Here is a 20,876-nt window from a genome sequence, read left to right on the forward strand (position 1 = left end):
AGACAAAAATTTAAACTATTGTACCTATAAAAATGGATATTCAGTGCAATTATGATAAAATATTTAAAACTGATGGAGTATGAAGCTAAACAATGATGAAACAACATCCTGTCGTTGAGTGTAAGTTAAACTAACTATTCGATTCATGGGGGTTTTTTTAGGGTTTTTTTTAGGTATGTTTATACATCAGTATTATTAAATAATTATTAATGTAATAATTAAATAAAGACAATTTTAATTCATATTTCTTTTAAAAAATCCATGGTCAAGTAAACTTTCTGGAAAAGTTCCAACGGAACAAATATATCATGGTGTTATGTGTTTTCGTTAGGATAAGCAAAAGATATTGTTAAAAATTTGGAAAGATGTATATAATAAATAGACCATTTCATGGTGTTTTTTTAAATACAAATTTTATGTCATATCTCATAAAAGTTGTATTCGAAAAAAAAACACAAGAAATAGCCTCTATATATTAACTGGTTAAATTTTTTTTTTTTATAATGAAACTTTTTGAAAAATAAAAAATACTGATTTTGCCATATTCAACACAAGTTGGTTAACATTTCCTTAAATATACATCTTTAAAAAAAAAAAAAAATATATATATATATATATATATATATATATATATATATATACATATATATATATATAAAATGGAGGTACTGTGTTTTGTAATAATTAAATTGGCCACTTTGTTTGATTTTAGTATTATTAAGAAAATCATTCTGAAACAAAATTCATTACCCAGATTTAAACATTAAATAATACTGCATATCTATGTAAGGATATTTGCAAGGACTTCGGTAGCTCCCTGCCTGTGTTTGTCACTATCAGTAACCCCTAGCATCAGGAGAATGTCTTCAATGATGAACTGCATCAGCTGCAGTGTCTGGTGTTGTGTCAGAGCGGCAAAACATCGGGCGACCATGTGGCGAACCGTCGTAAACGGATGGGAGACATATTTCTGCAGTGCCGGCAAAACGTCCACAATCTTAAGTAAAAAATGAAACAAGTAGAAAGTAAAAACAAAAACAAGTAGGAAATGAAAAATAACAAAGTAAGGATAAAGTGAAAAAAAGAAAAGAAAAAAGAAAATTAAGTAAAATGTACAAAATAAAATAGAAGACTTTGTGCAAATGTGTTTAAGGGACACCACTACTCCACTTAGTGCAAAATAACTGAAGGGAAAAACTAAACAATCTGCTACACAGGTCAGCACACACATTGGTCTTTTGTCAAAAACACTGAAAATAATTAACAACTCCTATACAGTCAAATGAGTATTAAGCAGTCACCTGTGTAAACAGGTCATATTCGTAATCTTCCAAATCATCTAATACAGTATAAACTGACCTGTATTAAGCAGCCATCCATCTTATACGGCCAATATTTGATACCCCGTTTGGTATCTGATTAACACAGGATTGGCTGTAGTATTAATTAAATGGGATCCTTTTAAGGAATATCTAGGATTCTTGATCAATGTTAGCGACAAACCTGCAAGCGCAGTTTTTCATGTAGAGCTGGCAAAGTTGCCTCCAGCACATGAAGAGATGTCACCACACTTTGAGCAGTTTCGTCATTTTCAACTTTATCAGAGGTTACAAATGAAAATGTTTCAGTTAAACATCTTACCGGCATATATTAAAGGTATGTTACAATGAATACTATAGTAATTTAGAATTGTTTAATATAATTGTACCACAACTCAGGTGAAACAAGAATTAATAATATTTGATTAAGAATACAAATGTCTCAAGATTAAATTATATATAGAATACATAAAAAAATCATCAGGATATGCTTGTTTAATATTAAAGTCTAGACAAGACTCAAACGTTACAGCAACATCTATCTGTAAGTGACATAGGGAACAAAGGCTATGCCGTTCGTATCAACTAAGACGAGAACAGATCTTCAGAGCTTAACTGGTTTGTTCAACATTATAAAAAAGCATAACAATTAACAGATTCCACTTGTTGGAGTGACATCAACTCATCAGTTCTCATTAGATAAAAGTGAACCTGTAAAAGATTTCTGGTGTCAGTTATATGATATCACTCTATCAGTTTAATAAACAAAATCATAAAACCTGTGAACGACTCGACTTGTGTGAGTGGTTTCATGCACATCTCCCACAGTGTCGGCGCTTTGTGTGGCAGAGATTCTCCGAAGTGTCTACAGATCGTCAACAAGGCAGCTTCAGCTCCTAGACGCTGAGTTCGAAGCTGATTGGAAACCTGAAAACAATGCACATAGAGAAGAAGTTTGTTTAACGAAACCACTAGAGCACACTGATTTATTAATCATCGACTATTGGATGTCAACCATTTGGTAATTTTGACATATAGTCTTAGAGAGAAAACCCACAATATTTTTCCATTAGTAGCAAGGGATATGCACCATCCCACAGACAGGATAGCACATACCCGGACCTTTGATATACTAGTTGTGGTGCACTGACTGGAACAAGAATATCCTAATGGGCCCACCGGCAGGGACTGATCCTAGACTGACCATGCATCAAGTGTTTTACCAGAGGGCTATGTTCTCGCACCAACCCCAGATAAAAAGAAAAGTCAATAAAGGCCATTCTTGTGAGTTCAAAGGGATATAGGAAACCATTCTTTAGATGAATGTTAATAACAGAAAACATACTTAAGGATAAATAAATCTAAACTCGTTTAATGGGGGGAAATTAATGCAGACTAGAACTTGCAAACCTACTTCAGCATCCTCTTGGAGAACATCATCAGAAATATCAGTATCATTTTTCAAACTGAGATTCCGTCGCAAAAAACGCCGACTTCGCTCAGATGATGCCTGAAAGTATTAGTACCAGTTAGGGAATCACTTTGTTCATCACAAAGTTAAATAAAATTTTATAATTCCCCCTGCACACAACACCTACAAATGCAGATGCAAAATTCCAGATTGAAACTTTAATAAATGAAGCATTTTTAAACAATATAGAGTACAGAATTTACTTATGTAAAGTATGTCTCTTATTATCTATATATATATAAAGAGAGATTATGAGCATACATCTTGCTGTGATAAAAAGTTTAAAAGTTTGTTTTGTTTAACGACACTACTAGAGCACACTGATTATTAATCATCGGGTATTGGATGTCAAACATATAGTCTTAGAGAGGAAATTCACTACATTTTTCCATTAGTAGCAAGGGATCTTTTATATGCACTTTCCCACAGACAGGAAAGCACATACCACAGTTGTGGTGCACTGGTTAGATCGAGAAAATGTCCAACCAGTTGAATTGATCCGCTGAGGTGGTTCGATCCTACCATGCAAGCACCTCAGGTTAGCACTCAACCGACTAAGCTAAATCCAACCCCTGCCTTTGATAATGTCAAAGCCAGATGAAAATGTGTAATGCATACAAACCCTTTGCTGAATGACCAAAGTGAGGATTCCATTATGTTTATCACAAGTCACTTCATGTGGTTGTTGCTCTGTGAACAATAAACAGACAATAAATTAAAAGTACAGTAAAGTACACTTGTAACGAATATGCTTAGAATGAACTACTGCATAGAATGAACTGATCGTAAAGTCTCGTTTTATATCCCTATATATTAATAACCAACTGATGTAAATGTGTACAATGAACTATTGCTATAACGAACTAACTATCATGGTCCTTTCCGGTTCATTAAAAGAGTACTTTACTGTAGATAAGTATTAAAGGTTAGTACTAGTACTAGTCCATGTCAACAGCAACATTAACTTTTGAAATTATATGTGCTCTGCATTCTCATCCAAATCCACCCCTCATCTCAGAAAGACTGTTCCAAATTGAACACATAGGGAGGAGTGTAGACAATGCACAGGAACACAAATGTGGCGAAACCACCAAGCAACAACCATTATGGTTTCTCCAACCCCCTACTCCATGTAACCTCCAGCTTCTATCTCAACTCCATGCGACACCCAACCCTTTACGTTAACTTTTCCATCTAGGAGCCAAATGGTTCCTACTTGTATTTTTATATAGATAGTATGAAATGTTTTAGTTGCCAAACAAAAATATTGGTCACTATGTAGAGGGCTGGTGACACCCATCCTTTACTCTGAAACTATAAGCCCTAGTATAACTTTCTTAAAAAGTAAAATTTTTTAAATTATGTGATAAAATAAGCAGTATGTAACAACCTGTATGTTTGACAATAGCCGGCTGGGATATGGAAGGCGTTGACGACGGGTCGGAACAGAGAAATCCACAGATATTAGTGAGCACTTTGGAATTCGGACTCGGTGTTCGGTCAACGCACTTCTCAATCAGTCTCGCCAGACATTTTGAAGCTTCACTCTAAAAAATACAAAGATACAAAAATAAATATTTTAATAAACAAGCATTCTGAGAGTACTGCTAAAGCAATACATGTCCCCTACCAGACCCAACATATTTTTGTACCTACTAAGTTCAAGGGCCATAACTCTGTCAAAAATGGATAAATCATCAAAACTGATCTGTAACAGTACATGATAAAGTTATACACACTTTTAGCTCAATATCTCAAAAAAACATTCGGTAAACAAATTTTCATATCTCCTACGTTCAAGGGGAATAACTCTGTCAAAAATGGGTAAATGGTCATGAAAGTCAAACTTAATCTGTAACAGTACATGATAAAGCCATACACAAAATGTCAGCTCAGTATCGGGAAAACTATGTGTAACAGCCCGATGGACAGAGGGCCAGACCGACAGACAGACAGGACATAGATGAAACCAATAGTTCCCTCTGGTTAGTGACTAATAAATAAATAAATAAATAAATGTGTTTTTACTATCCTGAACAGATAGTTCATACAGCTGAGTAGGGCTAAAGCTGCCGCTCACCAAAGGTTGGATTTGGCAATAAAATTTCATTACTAAAACACCAAAAAGCTGATCCAAAAATCATCTGTTGTTTATAGATGTACTGCTAGTTTTGCTGTTTGGCTAAATGAACTTGAATTTGGCAACAAATTTTCTTAGCAAATTTGCCAAATTGCTAATATTTTATGGGCTTCAGCCTAAACCGTATCTGAGGTGTGTGCCCAGGACAGCATGCTTGAACCGTAATTGGATACAGGTACAAAAATAAACCGAATGAATCTGGTGAGATCACTTCTCATTTCATGTCTTTTTTTCTCTTGTACAGTTTGGAGTAAGAAAATGAACTCTAGCGACTAGCAAAATGTAGTTACTGTAGTATTAGAGCAGAGTATAGGTATTTAATTTAATGGTCTTATAAAGAGAAGATGTTTACCTGTATTTCTCGATTTGGTTCTTTCTTTATGCACTCCATAAGGGGTCTGATAACAGGGTTGAACTTTTCTGGCAGCACATCCATCATGACAACAGCCATAGCCAGACTGGTCAGAACTCTATATAAACACAACAGCATATACCATTATTATTAAACACACCACAACCATTTACCAGGAAAACACAACACTCAGGATTCAAGTTTTAATAAAAAATATTTTCTTTTTTACTAACAATCCTGATAATGGTGCATTATGTTACAAAAGCTCTGACTCATCAAATAAAACTGTAGTACCCCCAACCCACCCCATACTCCAACAGCTCTAACTCATCAAATAAAACTGTAGTACTCCCAACCCACCCCATACTTCAACAGCTCTGACTCATCAAATAAAACTGTAGTACCCCCAACCCACCCCATACTCCAACAGCTCTAACTCATCAAATAAAACTGTAGTACTCCCAACCCACCCCATACTTCAACAGCTCTGACTCATCAAATAAAACTGTAGTACCCCCAACCCACCGCATACTTCAACAGCTCTAACTCATCAAATAAAACTGTAGTATCCCCAACCCACCCCACACTTCAACAGCTCTAACTCATCAAATAAAACTGTAGTACCCCCAACCCACCCCATACTCCAACAGCTCTAACTCATCAAATAAAACTGTAGTACTCCCAACCCACCCCATACTTCAACAGCTCTGACTCATCAAATAAAACTGTAGTACCCCCAACCCATCCCATACTTCAACAGCTCTAACTCATCAAATAAAACTGTAGTATCCCCAACCAACCCCACACTTCAACAGCTCTAACTCATCAAATAAAACTGTAGTACTCCCAACCCACCCCTTACTTCAACAGCTCTGACTCATCAAATAAACTTGCAGTACCCCCAACCCACCCCATACTTCAACAGCTCTGACTCATCAAATAAAACTGTAGTACCCCCAACCCACCCCATACTTCAACAGCTCTAACTCATCAAATAAAACTGTAGTATCCCCAACCCACCCCATACTTCAACAGCTCTAACTCATCAAATAAACTTGCAGTACCCCCACAGCTCTAAGCACCCCCAACCCCAATTCCTTCCTGAAACAGCTCTCATATCAACCTGACAGTCCACATCTGTTGCTCGTGACTAGTGCTGGAGACTGAAGTCTGCAGCTGGCGACATCGTTCTTCCAGTGTGGCAGCAACACGCGGCTTGAAGCTGGCTTTCACTTCGTTATACACAGAACTCAACTGGGCTGCTTGGTCCAGAGTCAGTATGCTGAAACACGAAGATATTTCTATTAAAACTAAATGACAAAACAAAATCAGAATGACACACCAAAACACTATGGTTCTGAAATTAAATGCACAGTAATTTAATAGTAACACCATTGCTTACAAGACATAAAATTATTATTTCAATTCTTAACTCGGACAATAAATTTAGCTTATGTAAAGCTATCTTTTACAGTAGGAGACCGCTTTGAAAACATAGATGGCCATGTTATTTATTGCACAAGTTTATAGTGCACAAGAATATTATACCACGAGACCGTGTAGCGGTCGAATGGTTTACATCTTGTGCACAATAAACAAGTGTAATAAAGAACATGGCAAGACAACTGGTGTGTGGTTCTGTATTTATTACATACCACCTTTCTATATTATGATTAACAAATGTTTAATTAAATAACACAACTAACTTAGTTTGGAAAGGCGTTTGTATTTTATGCAATTGACAGAACATCCTGGCTAGGAACATGACGTCATTCCTAGCCAGGGAAATGACACAATTCAGATGAACACGTACTGTGCATGCAAGATTTTGTATCACACATATATTCAATAAAATACTTTTTTATTGCATGGTCAGAATTGTCTTTATTACTGTAGTAAGATTAAATGGGTATGTAATAAAGTTCTATTCTGTTCTGACTCTACAAGCCAAATAATACATCCCAAAGAGGGAAGCTAAAGACCACATCTAATACCAACCTAACACTTGAGGTAACACATACCCTGGTGGGAACTTTGAGTCCATATCAACCCCCTGACACTTGAGGCTGGCTATGAAATCCTGACAGTCACTCTGCATCCTCGTGAATGAGACAGCGATCTCGTCAAAATATATTGCTTCATTCAGACACTCTAGTAACCGCGTCTTCAGTTCGACAGGGCATTCACAAGGCTGAATAAAAAGACCCACATTAATACATGCTGAAACAGACGTTCAGTAACCAATATGATTTACAAACAAAGCATGTTTAGTAACACCTCAGCACATTTTAAACTATAGCAGCTGCTATTAAAAATATTGTGCCTTGATGGTCAGTGGTAGAAAAAACCTGTACACCTCACTGATATTTGCATATCATGAAAACAACTTAGTTATGGAAAGTACTATAACCTAGATTCCTATCGACCCATAATGTATTGGGTTGCAGTTTTGGTACACAATGATCTGATATATTCATTCAGAAATAAAATTTGAACATCTCCTTAAAAAGCATACTTTAATGAAGGTCATTTTTAGCAGCTCTGATCAATTCCAATCTAGTTCGTAGAAATTATTTTATGCAAAACAAGCTGAAATGAGATAAAAAACCAGAACATTCGCGTCCCTCGTTACAGAAAGAACCTAACTGGGCAGGCCATGGACTACTTGTTAAAGTATATTACAGAGCGCACGCACGCACGCACGCACGCACGCACACACACACACACACACACACACACACACACGAAGGATGGACTTGATTTTCAAACAAACCTGACTGTGAACAGCTCACGGACTACTTGTTAAAGTGTATTACAGAGAGCACACACACGAAGGATGAACTTGATTTTCTAACAAACCTGACTGTGAACAGCTCACTGACTACTTGTTAAAGTGTATTACAGAGAGCACACACACGAAGGATGAACTTGATTTTCTAACAAACCTGACTGTGAACAGCCCACTGGTAGGTCACTTGTCCCACAATGAATCGCTGAAGTGCCGACTTGGTGTTCAGATGGAAAACGAACAGCTTTGCGAGGGAAATAGCAGGTTTCTCTGCTTCTGGTGGAAAGTTTGACAGTGGACGGGTGATGTAAGATGCCAATCTTCCTAGCAATCTTTAATAGAATAAGAATTGAAAAAATAATAACAACATATATTTGCAATATTGTAAAAATAAATTAAAAAACCCCAGAGGGCATCTTCGCATTAGGGAATAGCTGACTTTTATAGATAAAATAATACACAAAAATATTTTATTATAATATATAATACAGCAAGCATAAACAGCCAAGAATGTGAATGATGGAACCTCAGGAGATGATAAAAATAAAATAAAATAAGGTAACCAAAAATCAGTTTACATGACCTTTACATAGGTAACCAATTGTTCGGTTACGTGAAGTATATTTGCTTAACCTAATCAATTTCCACAAACGTTTAGAGCTTACAGTTTAATAACAGTATTTCCAGCTGATACTATTAATTTACAAATTACAAATCATAAAAAGAAAACTTTCTTTAATACTTGATAAAGTGACTTTCAGAATGTACAATGGTTCACCAGGTTAGTGATTTTCTTAGCTATCTTAGCGCTACAAATCATAAAACCATTGTAGGCTATGGCGTGTGCTGTAGTGACATCATAGCTTACGATGGTTTTACAACCTTGATAATAATGGCCCAGGTAACCAATTTGCAGATAACCGACACACAAACCACTGTTCTGAAATATGCTTTGGAATATGCAATTAAAACTTTAAAACATGATATATCCATCAGGAGTTTGATGGAAAACCATATCTATATCAATGAACATGTTACAGGTATGATTCAATTCTAATTATATGCAATGTTATGGATGAACAGTTTGTTTTGGACCAACCACCATCCCAAGTTGTTCATACATATGAGGTTTGATAGTCCTGTATGCATCTGTATGTAAAATATGATCCGGACAATGATTTAATGTTATGTGCAGAAGACAGCGAAAAGTAGGTCACAATGACCTAATAATAGAACGTGACACACCGCCATCCCAAGTTGTTCCTACAAGTGAGGTTTGATGGTCCTGTATGCATCTGTATGTAAAATATGATCCTGACAATGATTTAATGTTATGTGCAGAAGACAGTGAAAAGTAGGTCATAGTGACCTAGTAATAGTACGCGACACACCGCCATCCCAAGTTGTTCCTACATGCGAGGTTTGATGGCTTGATGGTCCTGTATGCATTTGTATGCAAGATACAGTTCGGACAAGAAAACGTTAACAGATGGATGTATGGATGGACAATGCCATACCATAATACGACCCATCGATGGGCATAAAAAAAAGAGAGAGAAATATTATGGACAACACAGAATGTACCTAAGCCTCTGTTTTACCTTGCCCCTGTTATTCTTGCTTTCATCACACTGGGATCTTGCTCAGACATCAAGGTGTTTGTCGATATCCCACCAATGAAGTCTCTCTGTTCTTTTATTGCTGGTGTCTCGGATGGATGGTGTGATTTCGGTGTTGAAATGTCCTACAACATGATGGAAATACACTGATGAGAAAAAGTTATAGCTGCAGGGCTCATGTAGGAAGTTATTTATTTATTTCAACTTATTTTCATGCTTATATCCAATTAAGGTTCAAGCACACTGTTTTGGGCACACACCTCAGCTATCTGGGTTGACTGTCCAGAACAGTGGGTTAGTTGTTAGTGAGAGAAAAACCCCAGTGTGTAGTGGTCTTACACCTACGCACTGCGTCATTAAAACTCACTCTAGGTGGGAGCCGGTACAGGGCTGCGAACACAGTACCTACGAGCCTTGTCCGATGGCTTAACCACCACACCACTGAGGCCGTGTAGTGGTCTTACACCTACCCAGTGAGCCAGTGAGAACCCAGTATCTACCAGACTTAACCACAACACCACCCAGGTAGGAAGTTATATAGGGCCTACTGTTTTCTTTAAATAGCAGGTCAAAACAAATATGTCCTGCTAAGAAAAAAATTATGGCCTGCTGGAAATAACCCATGGAGGGTTGGAATAGTGTGAGAAATGAGAACCTCTGAGGAGCCAAATAGCAGATGATAATCGTACATATATCTCCCTCTTGAAATATTACCTGCAATGTTTTGGTGGTTTTAGCAGGTGAATTTCTATTTGCTAGATTTAAAAAACAAACGGACTGCTTTTTACAGGTCTCTATTTTGAGCCCTGTAGTTGTTTTGTATAACAACACCACTAGAGCTGATCCACCACCAATCACTTAATCACTGGCTATTGGATATCGTAGAAAGTTAAGAATTTCAAGAAATAATTTTTGTTATTTTTAACATTCATTTAAGTGTGAATCACAGAATTTCTTAATAACAAACTCTCTGATTTATGATGTCACAAATACCATGGCTACTTAATAAAGGTTAATTTCTACATTATGATCTTAAAGTTTTTTATATGTATTTCAGGGGTACAAAAACAGAAAAATTTCCTATGCGTCAGCTGCACCAAAACTTAATTAAAGTTAAATGAAAGTTTGCTTTGCTGAAAGACTTCACCAGAGTACACTGATTTATTAATCATCGCCTACTGAATGTCAAACATTTGATAATTCTGACAAATAGTAAATTTCTATATTATTATGTTTAAAGTGAATATTAAAGTGGTCTTTAAAGATAGTTTGCTACTTAATATAAATATCTGCATGGTAATGCCTGCCGATGTTATCTGGCTAATATTTCAGAATGACTTACCCTAACTCGATGTTTGGCTTCTATGAGGTAGGACGGGTCGTACGGTACTCGAGCAGGTTGCATCAGAAGACAGAGCCAGACTCCAAGCCAGGGAAGGGAGGCTCCAATGAGGTAGTCGAGGGGGGTCCTCTCCAGCAGCTGGGCCCACACCTTCTCCACGAGGTCCAGTAACTCGGGGCTGTGTTCCAGTAGACTGCGCTGGTAGATGTGTCGCAAGGCGTCCTGCAGCACGGCAGGCAGCCAAGACTGCAGAGCATTCTTCAAGAAGGAAGGAAATCTTTTATTTAACGATGCCATCAAAACATTTTATATACGGTTATAATGCGTCAGACCACATATGGTTACGGACCACACAGATACTGAGAGAGGAAACCCACTGTTGCCACTTCATGGGCTACTCTTTTCGATTAGCAGCAAGGGATCTTTGATATGCACCATCCCACAGACAGGATAGTACATACCACAACCTTTGTTACACCAGTTGTGGAGCACTGGCTGGAACGAGAGAGAAATAGCCCAATGGGGCCACTGATGGGGATCGATCCTAAACCGCCGGCCCCTTCTTCAAGATGTAATCAATGTAATATTAGTCCTTCCCATAGGGAACACCAGTTTTCATACTATGGAATTTATTAAAAGTTGTTTATTTCTGAGCCAATTGCATGCAAAAATAGTACTATTTTTTGGTTATTTCCAAAACACTTTTACTTTTCTACTTACGTCAAATCAAACTGAAATTATTTATAAATAACATTTTTGTAGGAGGATGGGACAGACTATAGGTAACACTCAATGCACATGTAATAAAGTTCACAATGACTATGCCCACAGCACAAAAACAGATGGAAAATGGCAGATGTACAGCACAGGAGACAAGCACCTATAGTTGTTGGATAGACAAGGACTGGAATGTTAAAGCAGACTACAAATTTTAAAAAGTTGAAAAATTGGAGCTGCCAGATTTTGAAGAAATGAGATTGAAATCAAAGACCGAAAGAAAAGGGGGCAATGGGAAAAACATAAAACAATAAAACACAAAAGACCAGATACATCATTAAGTTTTGATCCTAAAAAAATTTCGCATCATACTTTCAAAAATCCAGAAGAAAACATTTTCTCTTTTCATGAAAACTTAACTTGACCTTTCACCTAACTGCACCTCTACCCCTACTCCAAACCTTTGACCGGTCCAACCATTCCAACAGACAATCAAATGGCTATAACCTTTCATTATGTCAAATGTATTTGATTCCAGTCACGTCATTATTCCTTCCCTCACCTTATGAACAGATATATTATTTCTACAATTGTAATGCATCAAAACTAAAATTTAAACCCAGGAAAAAACATAAGTATGATCAATTAAATTATTTGTTTGGTATTACAAAAAAACGTATTCCATCTCACAACAATATTGTACTGACCTGCTGGCCTTCTGCTGACAGCAATGTGTAGAATGTTTCTAAAGCCGCTTTCCGCACAGACTTAATGTTGTGTCGAAGAAATGGCCACAGCCTGGGAATGAGCTCCGACAGTGACTGGGAAACACTGGAAGGAAGGCAATGTTTTATTTAACAACGCACTCAACACCTTTTATTTATGGTTATATGGCATCAGACATATGGTTTACGGACCACACAAATATTAAGAGAGGAAACCCACTGTCGCCACTTCATGGGCTACTCTTTTTGATTAGCAGCAAGGGATCTTTTATATGCACCATCCCACAGACAGGATAGTACATACCACAGCCTTTGTTACAACAGTTGACACTGGAGGACAATGAATTGTAAATTACTGACTGCATTTCTAAATAATTGCCTCTATTTTAGGAATGTACGCCAACGTTTTAGAAGGAAAAACATGTAATTTTTTAAAAACCAAATACAACACTGCACTCTAGTCTGTCAAGATAATACTTTTTTTATAATTTATTTTTAAAATATACAACTTGCATTCTCTCACGGATACATTGATACTTGTAAAATAAATCATGAATGGAATGGCCACTCATGTAGTATTCTCTATTATCACTTGAAAGAGGGAAAGAAAGGTTTGTTTAACAACACCTCAGCACATTTAAAACTATGGTTATTTGGTATCCAGCATGGCTATGCTGATACCTGGGTAAATCCGCTGATCCAGCATGGCTATGTTGGTACCTGGGTCAACCCGCTGATCCAGCATGGCTATGTTGGTATCTGGGTAAACCCGCTGATCCAGCATGGATATGTTGGTATCTGGGTAAACCCGCAGATCCAGCATGGCTATGTTGGTATCTGGGTAAACCCGCTGATCCAGCATGGCTATGTTGGTATCTGGCTAAACCCGCTGATCCAGCATGGATATGTTGGTATCTGGGTAAACCCGCAGATCCAGCATGGCTATGTTGGTATCTGGGTAAACCCGCTGATCCAGCATGGCTATGTTGGTATCTGGGCAACCCGCAGATCCAGCATGGCTATGTTGGTATCTGGGTAAACCCGCTGATCCAGCATGGCTATGTTGGTATCTGGGTAAACCTGCTGATCCAGCATGGCTATGTTGGTATCTGGGTCAACCCGCAGCCACCACACAGGCTACACAAAAAACCCACCCAATAAAGCATCACGGGATCTTTTATATGCATTTTCCCACAGAGGGAACAGTACATTGTACAACCTTTGATCTACCAGTCATGGGGCACTGGTTTAATGACAATTTTGACAACAATCATATTTTTTACTGTTTTTGTTTGGAATTACAATGAATATGATGATGATTTTTTTTTTATAACAATAAAAATGATGTAATTTATTTAGAAAATACTCAACGAGCTACAAGGCAATACCATTTATTTTGCACTCGTGAATCGATGCTGTCCTTCCCAAGCCTTTGTAGTTGCTAATCAATTTTCAGTTGACCAGAAATATCGCTAATCAAGATTTTGGAAACAAAATGTTCCCTGAATTTTAATTGTCACGATTTTGATTACCAAATATTCATTGATATTCTAAGTAGGAAAATGTTTATTACCCATAAAATATATGGCTAGGAAAAGACAACATCAGTTCACGAATGCAAGATAAATGGTATTGCCAAGTAGCGAGTTGGGTATTTTCTAAATAAATTACATAATTTTTATTAATATAAAAGAAATTTATTATCAATCTTTATCATTTTATGGAAGATTTTCAAATGATACTGTTATTGACAACAAGTTTGCAAGTTGAGAACAAGAGACAGCGTGACTGACATATGTTATTCTGACGATGTAAGTTAGTTGTTGACATGACTGGCACCATGGAAACTATTCTTACACTTAAAAAAAAGAAGCTACATTTGTTTGCTGTTATGCTAAAACATTTTCTTACTTAGAATATCAATGAATATATGGTAATCACAATTGTGACAATTAAACTTCAGGGAATTTTGTTTTCAAAATCTTGATTAGTGATATTTCTGGTCAACTGAAAAATTTATTAACAATGCTAACTAATGTTTAATGTTTTAAAATTGTGTAGCGATCTCTGTAACTTGTGTAGCAGATTGTGACATGATACTGAACAAAATATTCCCTGAAATTATGTTAATCCACTGGTTTGGATTTGAAAACCGCCGAATCTATTGAGTGGGATCGACCCTGCTACCCATCACACAGCATGCGAGTGCTCTACCATGGAGTTATATCCCATCCTGTATCACTTCAAAGACAAACCTGTCGGCAGCGAGGTGTGGGTGGGCTAGGAGGGTGGCGAGTAGCGTCATTATACTGTTGGTGGATGCAGTCAGGTCGTCTAGGTCCAGCAGAGTCTCCCACAGACTCGATATCACCACCGGAGTCTACAAGCAGAACCACGGAAACACATATCACTTTACAAATACAGCAGTATCATTTAAACACATAAAATACAGAAATTATTAGCCAACAGGCCTCTGACCATACAAAAACATCTGAAGTTACAAATACAGCAGTTATCATTTACACATATGGTCTCCAAACACAGGTCCAAACACAAGGCTCCAAACATTTAGCAGAAAAATAATTTTGTTTGTGCATCACTTGTGCAAATCTGACTTGGAGTAACATATTATTTTCATTCATGAAGTAATTTAGGATTTCATTTACTTGGAAATACTGGTACCAGGTTATTGAGAAAAAAAAATTGAAACAAGTTACCTGAATTTATTTAAGGAATGAATGAATGAATGAATGAATGAATATTAGCCATTCTCAAAGAGAATGCTACACCCCTGCACCACGGTGATGTTACAGAACGCGCAGGGGTTATTTAAGGAAGTCACGCACATGTTTATTTCTCAGAGGCCTGGCTATGTAACAGGTTTCTTTGAAATTAATGAAGAAATTGTATCCTCTATCTCACACGAAACATGAGTAAATTTTAGTATTGTCAAACTGTATTTTGAAATACAGCTGAATCCCGTCGGTGCTCGAGATAATGTTCGACCCAACCATTCAGTCACCAATGTTTAAGTGTAACTTGGGTCTTCAGTCTTGGTTCGAGCCTTACAAGTTCAACCCAACGAGATTCTACTGTAATTTGAATCACAATATACAAGACCTAGATTTGTGAGAAATGGATCAAAATGAGAAACCTTAATACAAATGCAAAAGTTGATGCTGTTGCCATCGGCAAAGTAATACCTATATCCTATGACACCTGTTTAATTTGTAAAGGCAAGACAGAAATGGAAAGACACTTGTTAAATGAAACAAGCCGAGTTTGAGAGTTAATGCAGGGCTCAAAACAGTGGCCTGTGAAAAGCAGTCCTGTTTTTAAAACGAGCAGGTGAAATAGAAATTCACAGGGCTAGCTCCGACACTCGCCAAATTCGCCAATTGTGAATTTCAAAAACAACTGGCGAATGCTCTTTTAATGATGAAATAATTGCATAAAATAAATTATGTTTTGTCAGAAAATAACTGAGCTTCTACCATTTTTGAAGTTTAGTAGATAATTTGGCAAACTTTTCTGCTAACCCAGAGCCAGCCCTGAATTCACCTATCAAAATAATGCAAAACATCATAGGTCATTTTTCAAGAGACAGATCATCTCCTCTGCTATTTAGAAAGTGATTCCGTTATTATATTTCAATTTTATAATCTCAGAGGTGCCAATTTTCCACACACTATCCTAAACCCTCTACTCAACCTATGCTGTCTTTATTTCCAGCAGGCCATATTTTTTTTTTAGCAGGCTATTTTAAAAAAAATAACAGCAGGCCAGATTTTACTTCCTATTTCGAGCCCTGATTAAATGTACAACACTGATTAACAAAAAGTGTGAGAATAAAAACTTCACTCTCTACCTGCTGTGGCATCAGTTTAACGAAGCTGTCAGTGACAGGGACAAGAGCAGCAGCAGCCACAGCACGCACATCGTCGTCAGGGTCTCGCAGACCAGTGAACACACCGGGCAGAACCAGGGGCAGTAACCTGTCAGTCAGGTCCTGTCGGAAGGAAAGAAGGAAGAAAGAAAGAAAGAAATGTTTTATTTAACGACGCACTGAACACATTTTATGTATGGTTATATAGAATCGGATATATGGTTAAGAACCACACAGATATTGTGGGAGGAAACCCGCTTTCGCCACTTCATGGGCTACTCTTTTTGATTAGCAGCAAAGGATCTTTTATATGCACCATCCCACAGCCTTCGATATACCAGTCGTGGTGCACTGGCTGAAGCCAGAAGTAGCCCAATGAGCCCACCGACAGGGATTGATCCAAGACTGACTGCACTTCAAGCAAACACTGGGCTACATCCCGCCCCTTGTCGGGGACAGAGCATCCACGTCAAACATGGTGGTCACTCAAACAACTACATGTAGTAATTTTGACAACGTTAACTAGATGCAGACCACAAGAGCGAAGGAAAAAGAAGGAAGTTACAGTCATGTGACCGGAACAGGAAGGAGTACACAGTAGAAGAAATTTAGGCCATCCCATTGGTTGTTGGGATGTTCGAACCAAACTACTATCCTTAGCGGAATATGCATTTCTTTTGAATTTGAAAAGAAAAATTATATATGACAATTTTGACATTAAAAGCTCATATAGACTAGATGTATCGCGTGCATACGGACTGGCTAAAAACAAAATTGAATTACATTAATTTCAATGAGAGTCAAGACTGGATGTGTGCGATGCATGTATCTGCAAAATAATGAAATAATTGTATTTGATATATATGCCCAAAACGCAAGCCACAGACGCAACAGTCAGACTGCATGCACCACATATCAATCTATATGAGCCATAACACTACATATTATTTCTTAAATTTTCTAGGTTAGAGTAACAATGAATATGGCAATGAAAATTTTGATAATTAAAATTACAATGCAATGTCTGATATTCTCAAACATTAGAATGACCAGGAAAAAGAAGAAGAATATGCAGACATTTAAGGAAAAAGATATAATAAATATGCAATTTAAACTGTTGTCAATGAAATGTAAATTAATATATGAATGAATGAATGAATGAATGAATGAATCTGTTGATGCCATTAATATTACTAGCAAGTGGTCAAGCTTGTTCCCAATCCTTTTGTTGTTTATGCAATAAAATAATATTTCAATAAAAAATGAATGAATAAAAGAATGAAAGAAAGAAAGAAAGAAACATTTAAGAAAAATGTATGAATGGTATAACAATATCATAACACAAGAATTTTTTTTTTATTCCTGAGTAATTAATTCATTTGCTAATCTTTGCTTTTGTCACAGCGGTTGCAAAATGAAGTACTAGAAGGCGTTGGAACTGTCAGAGTAGGAGTCGGGGTGGGGGTGGGGGTGGGGTGTGGGTATCGAGAGCTACAGACACTCAGTAATGGGGGCACGGGGGGGGGGGGGGGGGGGGGGGGGGGGGGCTCTATGGGCCAGAGTCGGTTACCCCAGAAGTTTGCAATGTAGTCCACTAGTAATACATATAATTGGTGAAATTGTTGGCCCAAGATTGGAACAAGTATGACTCACATTTCTATCCTTGAATGTGATTGGTCAGTGCAGGAATAAGCGATATTCAACTGTTAAAGCGTTCCATGTACACGGGGTTCTAGATTTGTTTTTTTTAATTCACTTGCAACAGGACCAGTGGATTTGAAAATTTACTGGTCATGGTGAAAAATTCAATTGCCCAATTTTAACTGTTTATAAAACACAAAACCCCATTAAATTGAAATAATTAACTTTTTAATATACATTTTGCATACTAAGATCATGTTAAATCAATTTGTCAATTTACACAACATGCTCATTGGGCATATTTTATGCTATGTTTAGAAAAACATGCAAACAATTTTCATCAGTTTAGAATAAAGTTATTTATTAATATTTAAAATTAATTGTTTCCACTAATACCACCTAAGTTATAAAAACTATCCATGTTACCTATTAGAACAATTAACAGCATTAAAAACAAAATAATATTTTATCACTTATAAATGTATATATATTTATTTACTTATAAATGGGAATTCCTCCACAACCCCCCAAAAACATAATTAAAAAAAAAAAAACCTCAAAAACAAACAAGAACCTTTATTAGCATAAACTTTACATGTATTATAGGTTAAAACATACAATTCCACCCCACACACCAAATTAGTAATTTTTCAATGTAGATACTTTGTTAAATTTATCTATTCCATGATATTGTGTATTTAATTTTTTTTTTTTTTTTTTTGTAATTTATTTGATATTTTATAAATTAAATTAATAATTTCTACTTTTAAAGTTTTGCAAACGTAAACGGTGGCTTGCAACCTTTAAACTAATAAAATACTGGTTACTCTATTAATATTAGTATCAAAGGAACAAATATTTGGATTCCAGTGCCAGAAAAACAACAAAATGGCGGCGATACAATGAACTTGGGTTTTTTTCAATGTTTACATCAACCATTTGTCAGTGAAATATTGCATGTGACAGCAAATTGAAAAAAGTGACTTTTAGATGGGTTTTTTTTGTATTTGTACGATAGTATGTGTTCAACAAAATATGAACTGTGGTGAAAATAGATGTCGGAAATGAGGGTAGTAAACGTCGCATGCGACGCCTTGTTTTGCAAAAGCTGTGTCAACACATTAAATGAAAAAATGAGAACACACTGCAAGATGTTAAAAACTAACATCTGAAAATAAAACAGCTACCATATGACAGATTTATAACAGTGAGTTTGGTAATGAAGTAGAACATGAGAGACATGTGACATCTTACCCGCCTGACAGCCAGCAGGTACTTGAGACTGAGTAGCCCCCCGTGGCGCACCTCCCACCGGTTCTGTGACAACAGCTGCAGCAGCACCCCCAACACCCCGTGGACACCGTCAATATCGAGGTACTTCACGATCACTCCCAACGTCTGTGCACACGTCTCTCGCACTGGGGCAACAACCTGACAGTTAATAACAAATATATCTGGTACTAAACTGACGATCAAAAGAAAGTATACCAATTGTTTTTTCAAAGTATTAAAAACAACACAAAACACAAGTTGATGCAAATGTTATATTTTGAAAGTATAATAATTTGGCGATAAATAAACACAAGTATACCAAGCCTTGAAAAATATAAAATGGTGTACCTGACACAATGTCCTGCATCAATCAATTTGTGCCTGACATAAAAGAAATTGTACCTGTCACAAAACATTGTAAATAAAAATGAAATTAATAATGTTTTATGTTGTTTAATAATTGATATATTTAATTACTAAATGCAGCAATTAAGGCAATAGTCACCAAATGATGACATTTATTATTGTTACATACTTACTAGTCTATGATGCATTAATATATGTCCTCTGGTAAAACTGTATCCTAAGCGATGTGAGCTATAATTTTAGAAATCATGGATTTCAATTTGTCGTATCCTAACCACACGCGTGCGACGCCTTTATATGTGGCGTCGCGCGTGTGCAGTTAGGATGCGGCAATAATCGCCTGCATCGCTTGCAGCTGGTTAGGATAGGGCTTAAGAAACCCATGAAACTGTCGTCACTATCACTTTGTGTTGAACTTTCAGATTCATGATGATCTGACTCAGACATATTTTTCAACGTCATCAGTGTCTTGTTTGTGGTAATATTCTATATTGTTGGTTGACGAGTGATGTTTAGCATTTGACACACGGAGATTTGTGGACCCTTTGATCCATGCGTCCGAAAAATCGCCTTTGGTGTTTTCTTCAAACTGTAGCCACAAAGAGGCATTTGTTTTAACTAAATCCTCCTTTTGCCATTTTAATTCAGTGCTAGATTTTAAGATACTACTCTGCAGGATATTCGTTTGGGAATTTTTACAATGTAAAATCGAGACTGAAAAATCCTACTAAACAGGTACGCGGACTGTAGATGAACTTTGTGTTGGACTGTCAAGCGCCTCGCGAACCGGTTTGAATCCCACTGGTACACATTTGTGTTTTTTCATTCGTAATCAAATTTTTTTTTAATCGGTGCATCAAGTGTATTCGACTCCAAAACAGCCGGCTTTTACTACAACGCGAGCTTCGGACATGGTGACCGGCGCAATCGACATTGTTACTGACAAGTTACAAATTTGTACCGGACAATGACCATGACCGGCCGCTTATTTCAAGGCTCGGTATACTCAATAAAATCCATAAAATGATAATATCACAGTTCACAACAGCACTAGGGGTGAAATGTGCCATTTCAATAGCGTGTATGTCCACCATGTGCAAGTATGCAAGCATGGACCTGACGTCGGACAGATTTCCGTCAATGACAATAAGGTCTGTCCACTGTTGGTCACAGATACCGCCCCAAACCATCACAGAAAGAAAGAAATATTTTATTTAACGACGCACTCAACACATTTT

At 36.9% G+C, this 20,876-nt stretch overlaps 1 protein-coding gene across 2 annotated transcripts in view; it reads right to left on the reverse strand.

Moving 5' to 3' along the window:
• LOC121378526 (TATA-binding protein-associated factor 172-like) overlaps positions 1–20,876 on the reverse strand; it is a 56,702-nt gene that overhangs the window by 22,692 nt on the left and 13,134 nt on the right. Inside the window, exons 10-25 of one of the 2 annotated variants that reach the window (XM_041506739.1) lie at positions 19,255–19,431; positions 16,342–16,482; positions 14,729–14,853; positions 12,456–12,579; positions 11,032–11,289; positions 9,672–9,814; positions 8,228–8,402; positions 7,304–7,473; positions 6,406–6,564; positions 5,283–5,400; positions 4,181–4,337; positions 3,413–3,480; positions 2,734–2,829; positions 2,099–2,246; positions 1,504–1,595; positions 796–997 (exon numbers count right to left, since the gene is read on the reverse strand). In XM_041506739.1, the coding sequence (XP_041362673.1) occupies positions 796–997; positions 1,504–1,595; positions 2,099–2,246; positions 2,734–2,829; positions 3,413–3,480; positions 4,181–4,337; positions 5,283–5,400; positions 6,406–6,564; positions 7,304–7,473; positions 8,228–8,402; positions 9,672–9,814; positions 11,032–11,289; positions 12,456–12,579; positions 14,729–14,853; positions 16,342–16,482; positions 19,255–19,431 (2,353 nt within the window). Of the gene's footprint in view, positions 1–795; positions 998–1,503; positions 1,608–2,098; positions 2,247–2,733; positions 2,830–3,412; positions 3,481–4,180; positions 4,338–5,282; positions 5,401–6,405; positions 6,565–7,303; positions 7,474–8,227; positions 8,403–9,671; positions 9,815–11,031; positions 11,290–12,455; positions 12,580–14,728; positions 14,854–16,341; positions 16,483–19,254; positions 19,432–20,876 lie in introns of both variants that reach the window. The other variant, XM_041506738.1, reaches the window with a different exon arrangement.

Source organism: Gigantopelta aegis, chromosome 8 (genome assembly GCF_016097555.1).
Source record: "Gigantopelta aegis isolate Gae_Host chromosome 8, Gae_host_genome, whole genome shotgun sequence".
Taxonomy (NCBI): domain Eukaryota; kingdom Metazoa; phylum Mollusca; class Gastropoda; order Neomphalida; family Peltospiridae; genus Gigantopelta; species Gigantopelta aegis.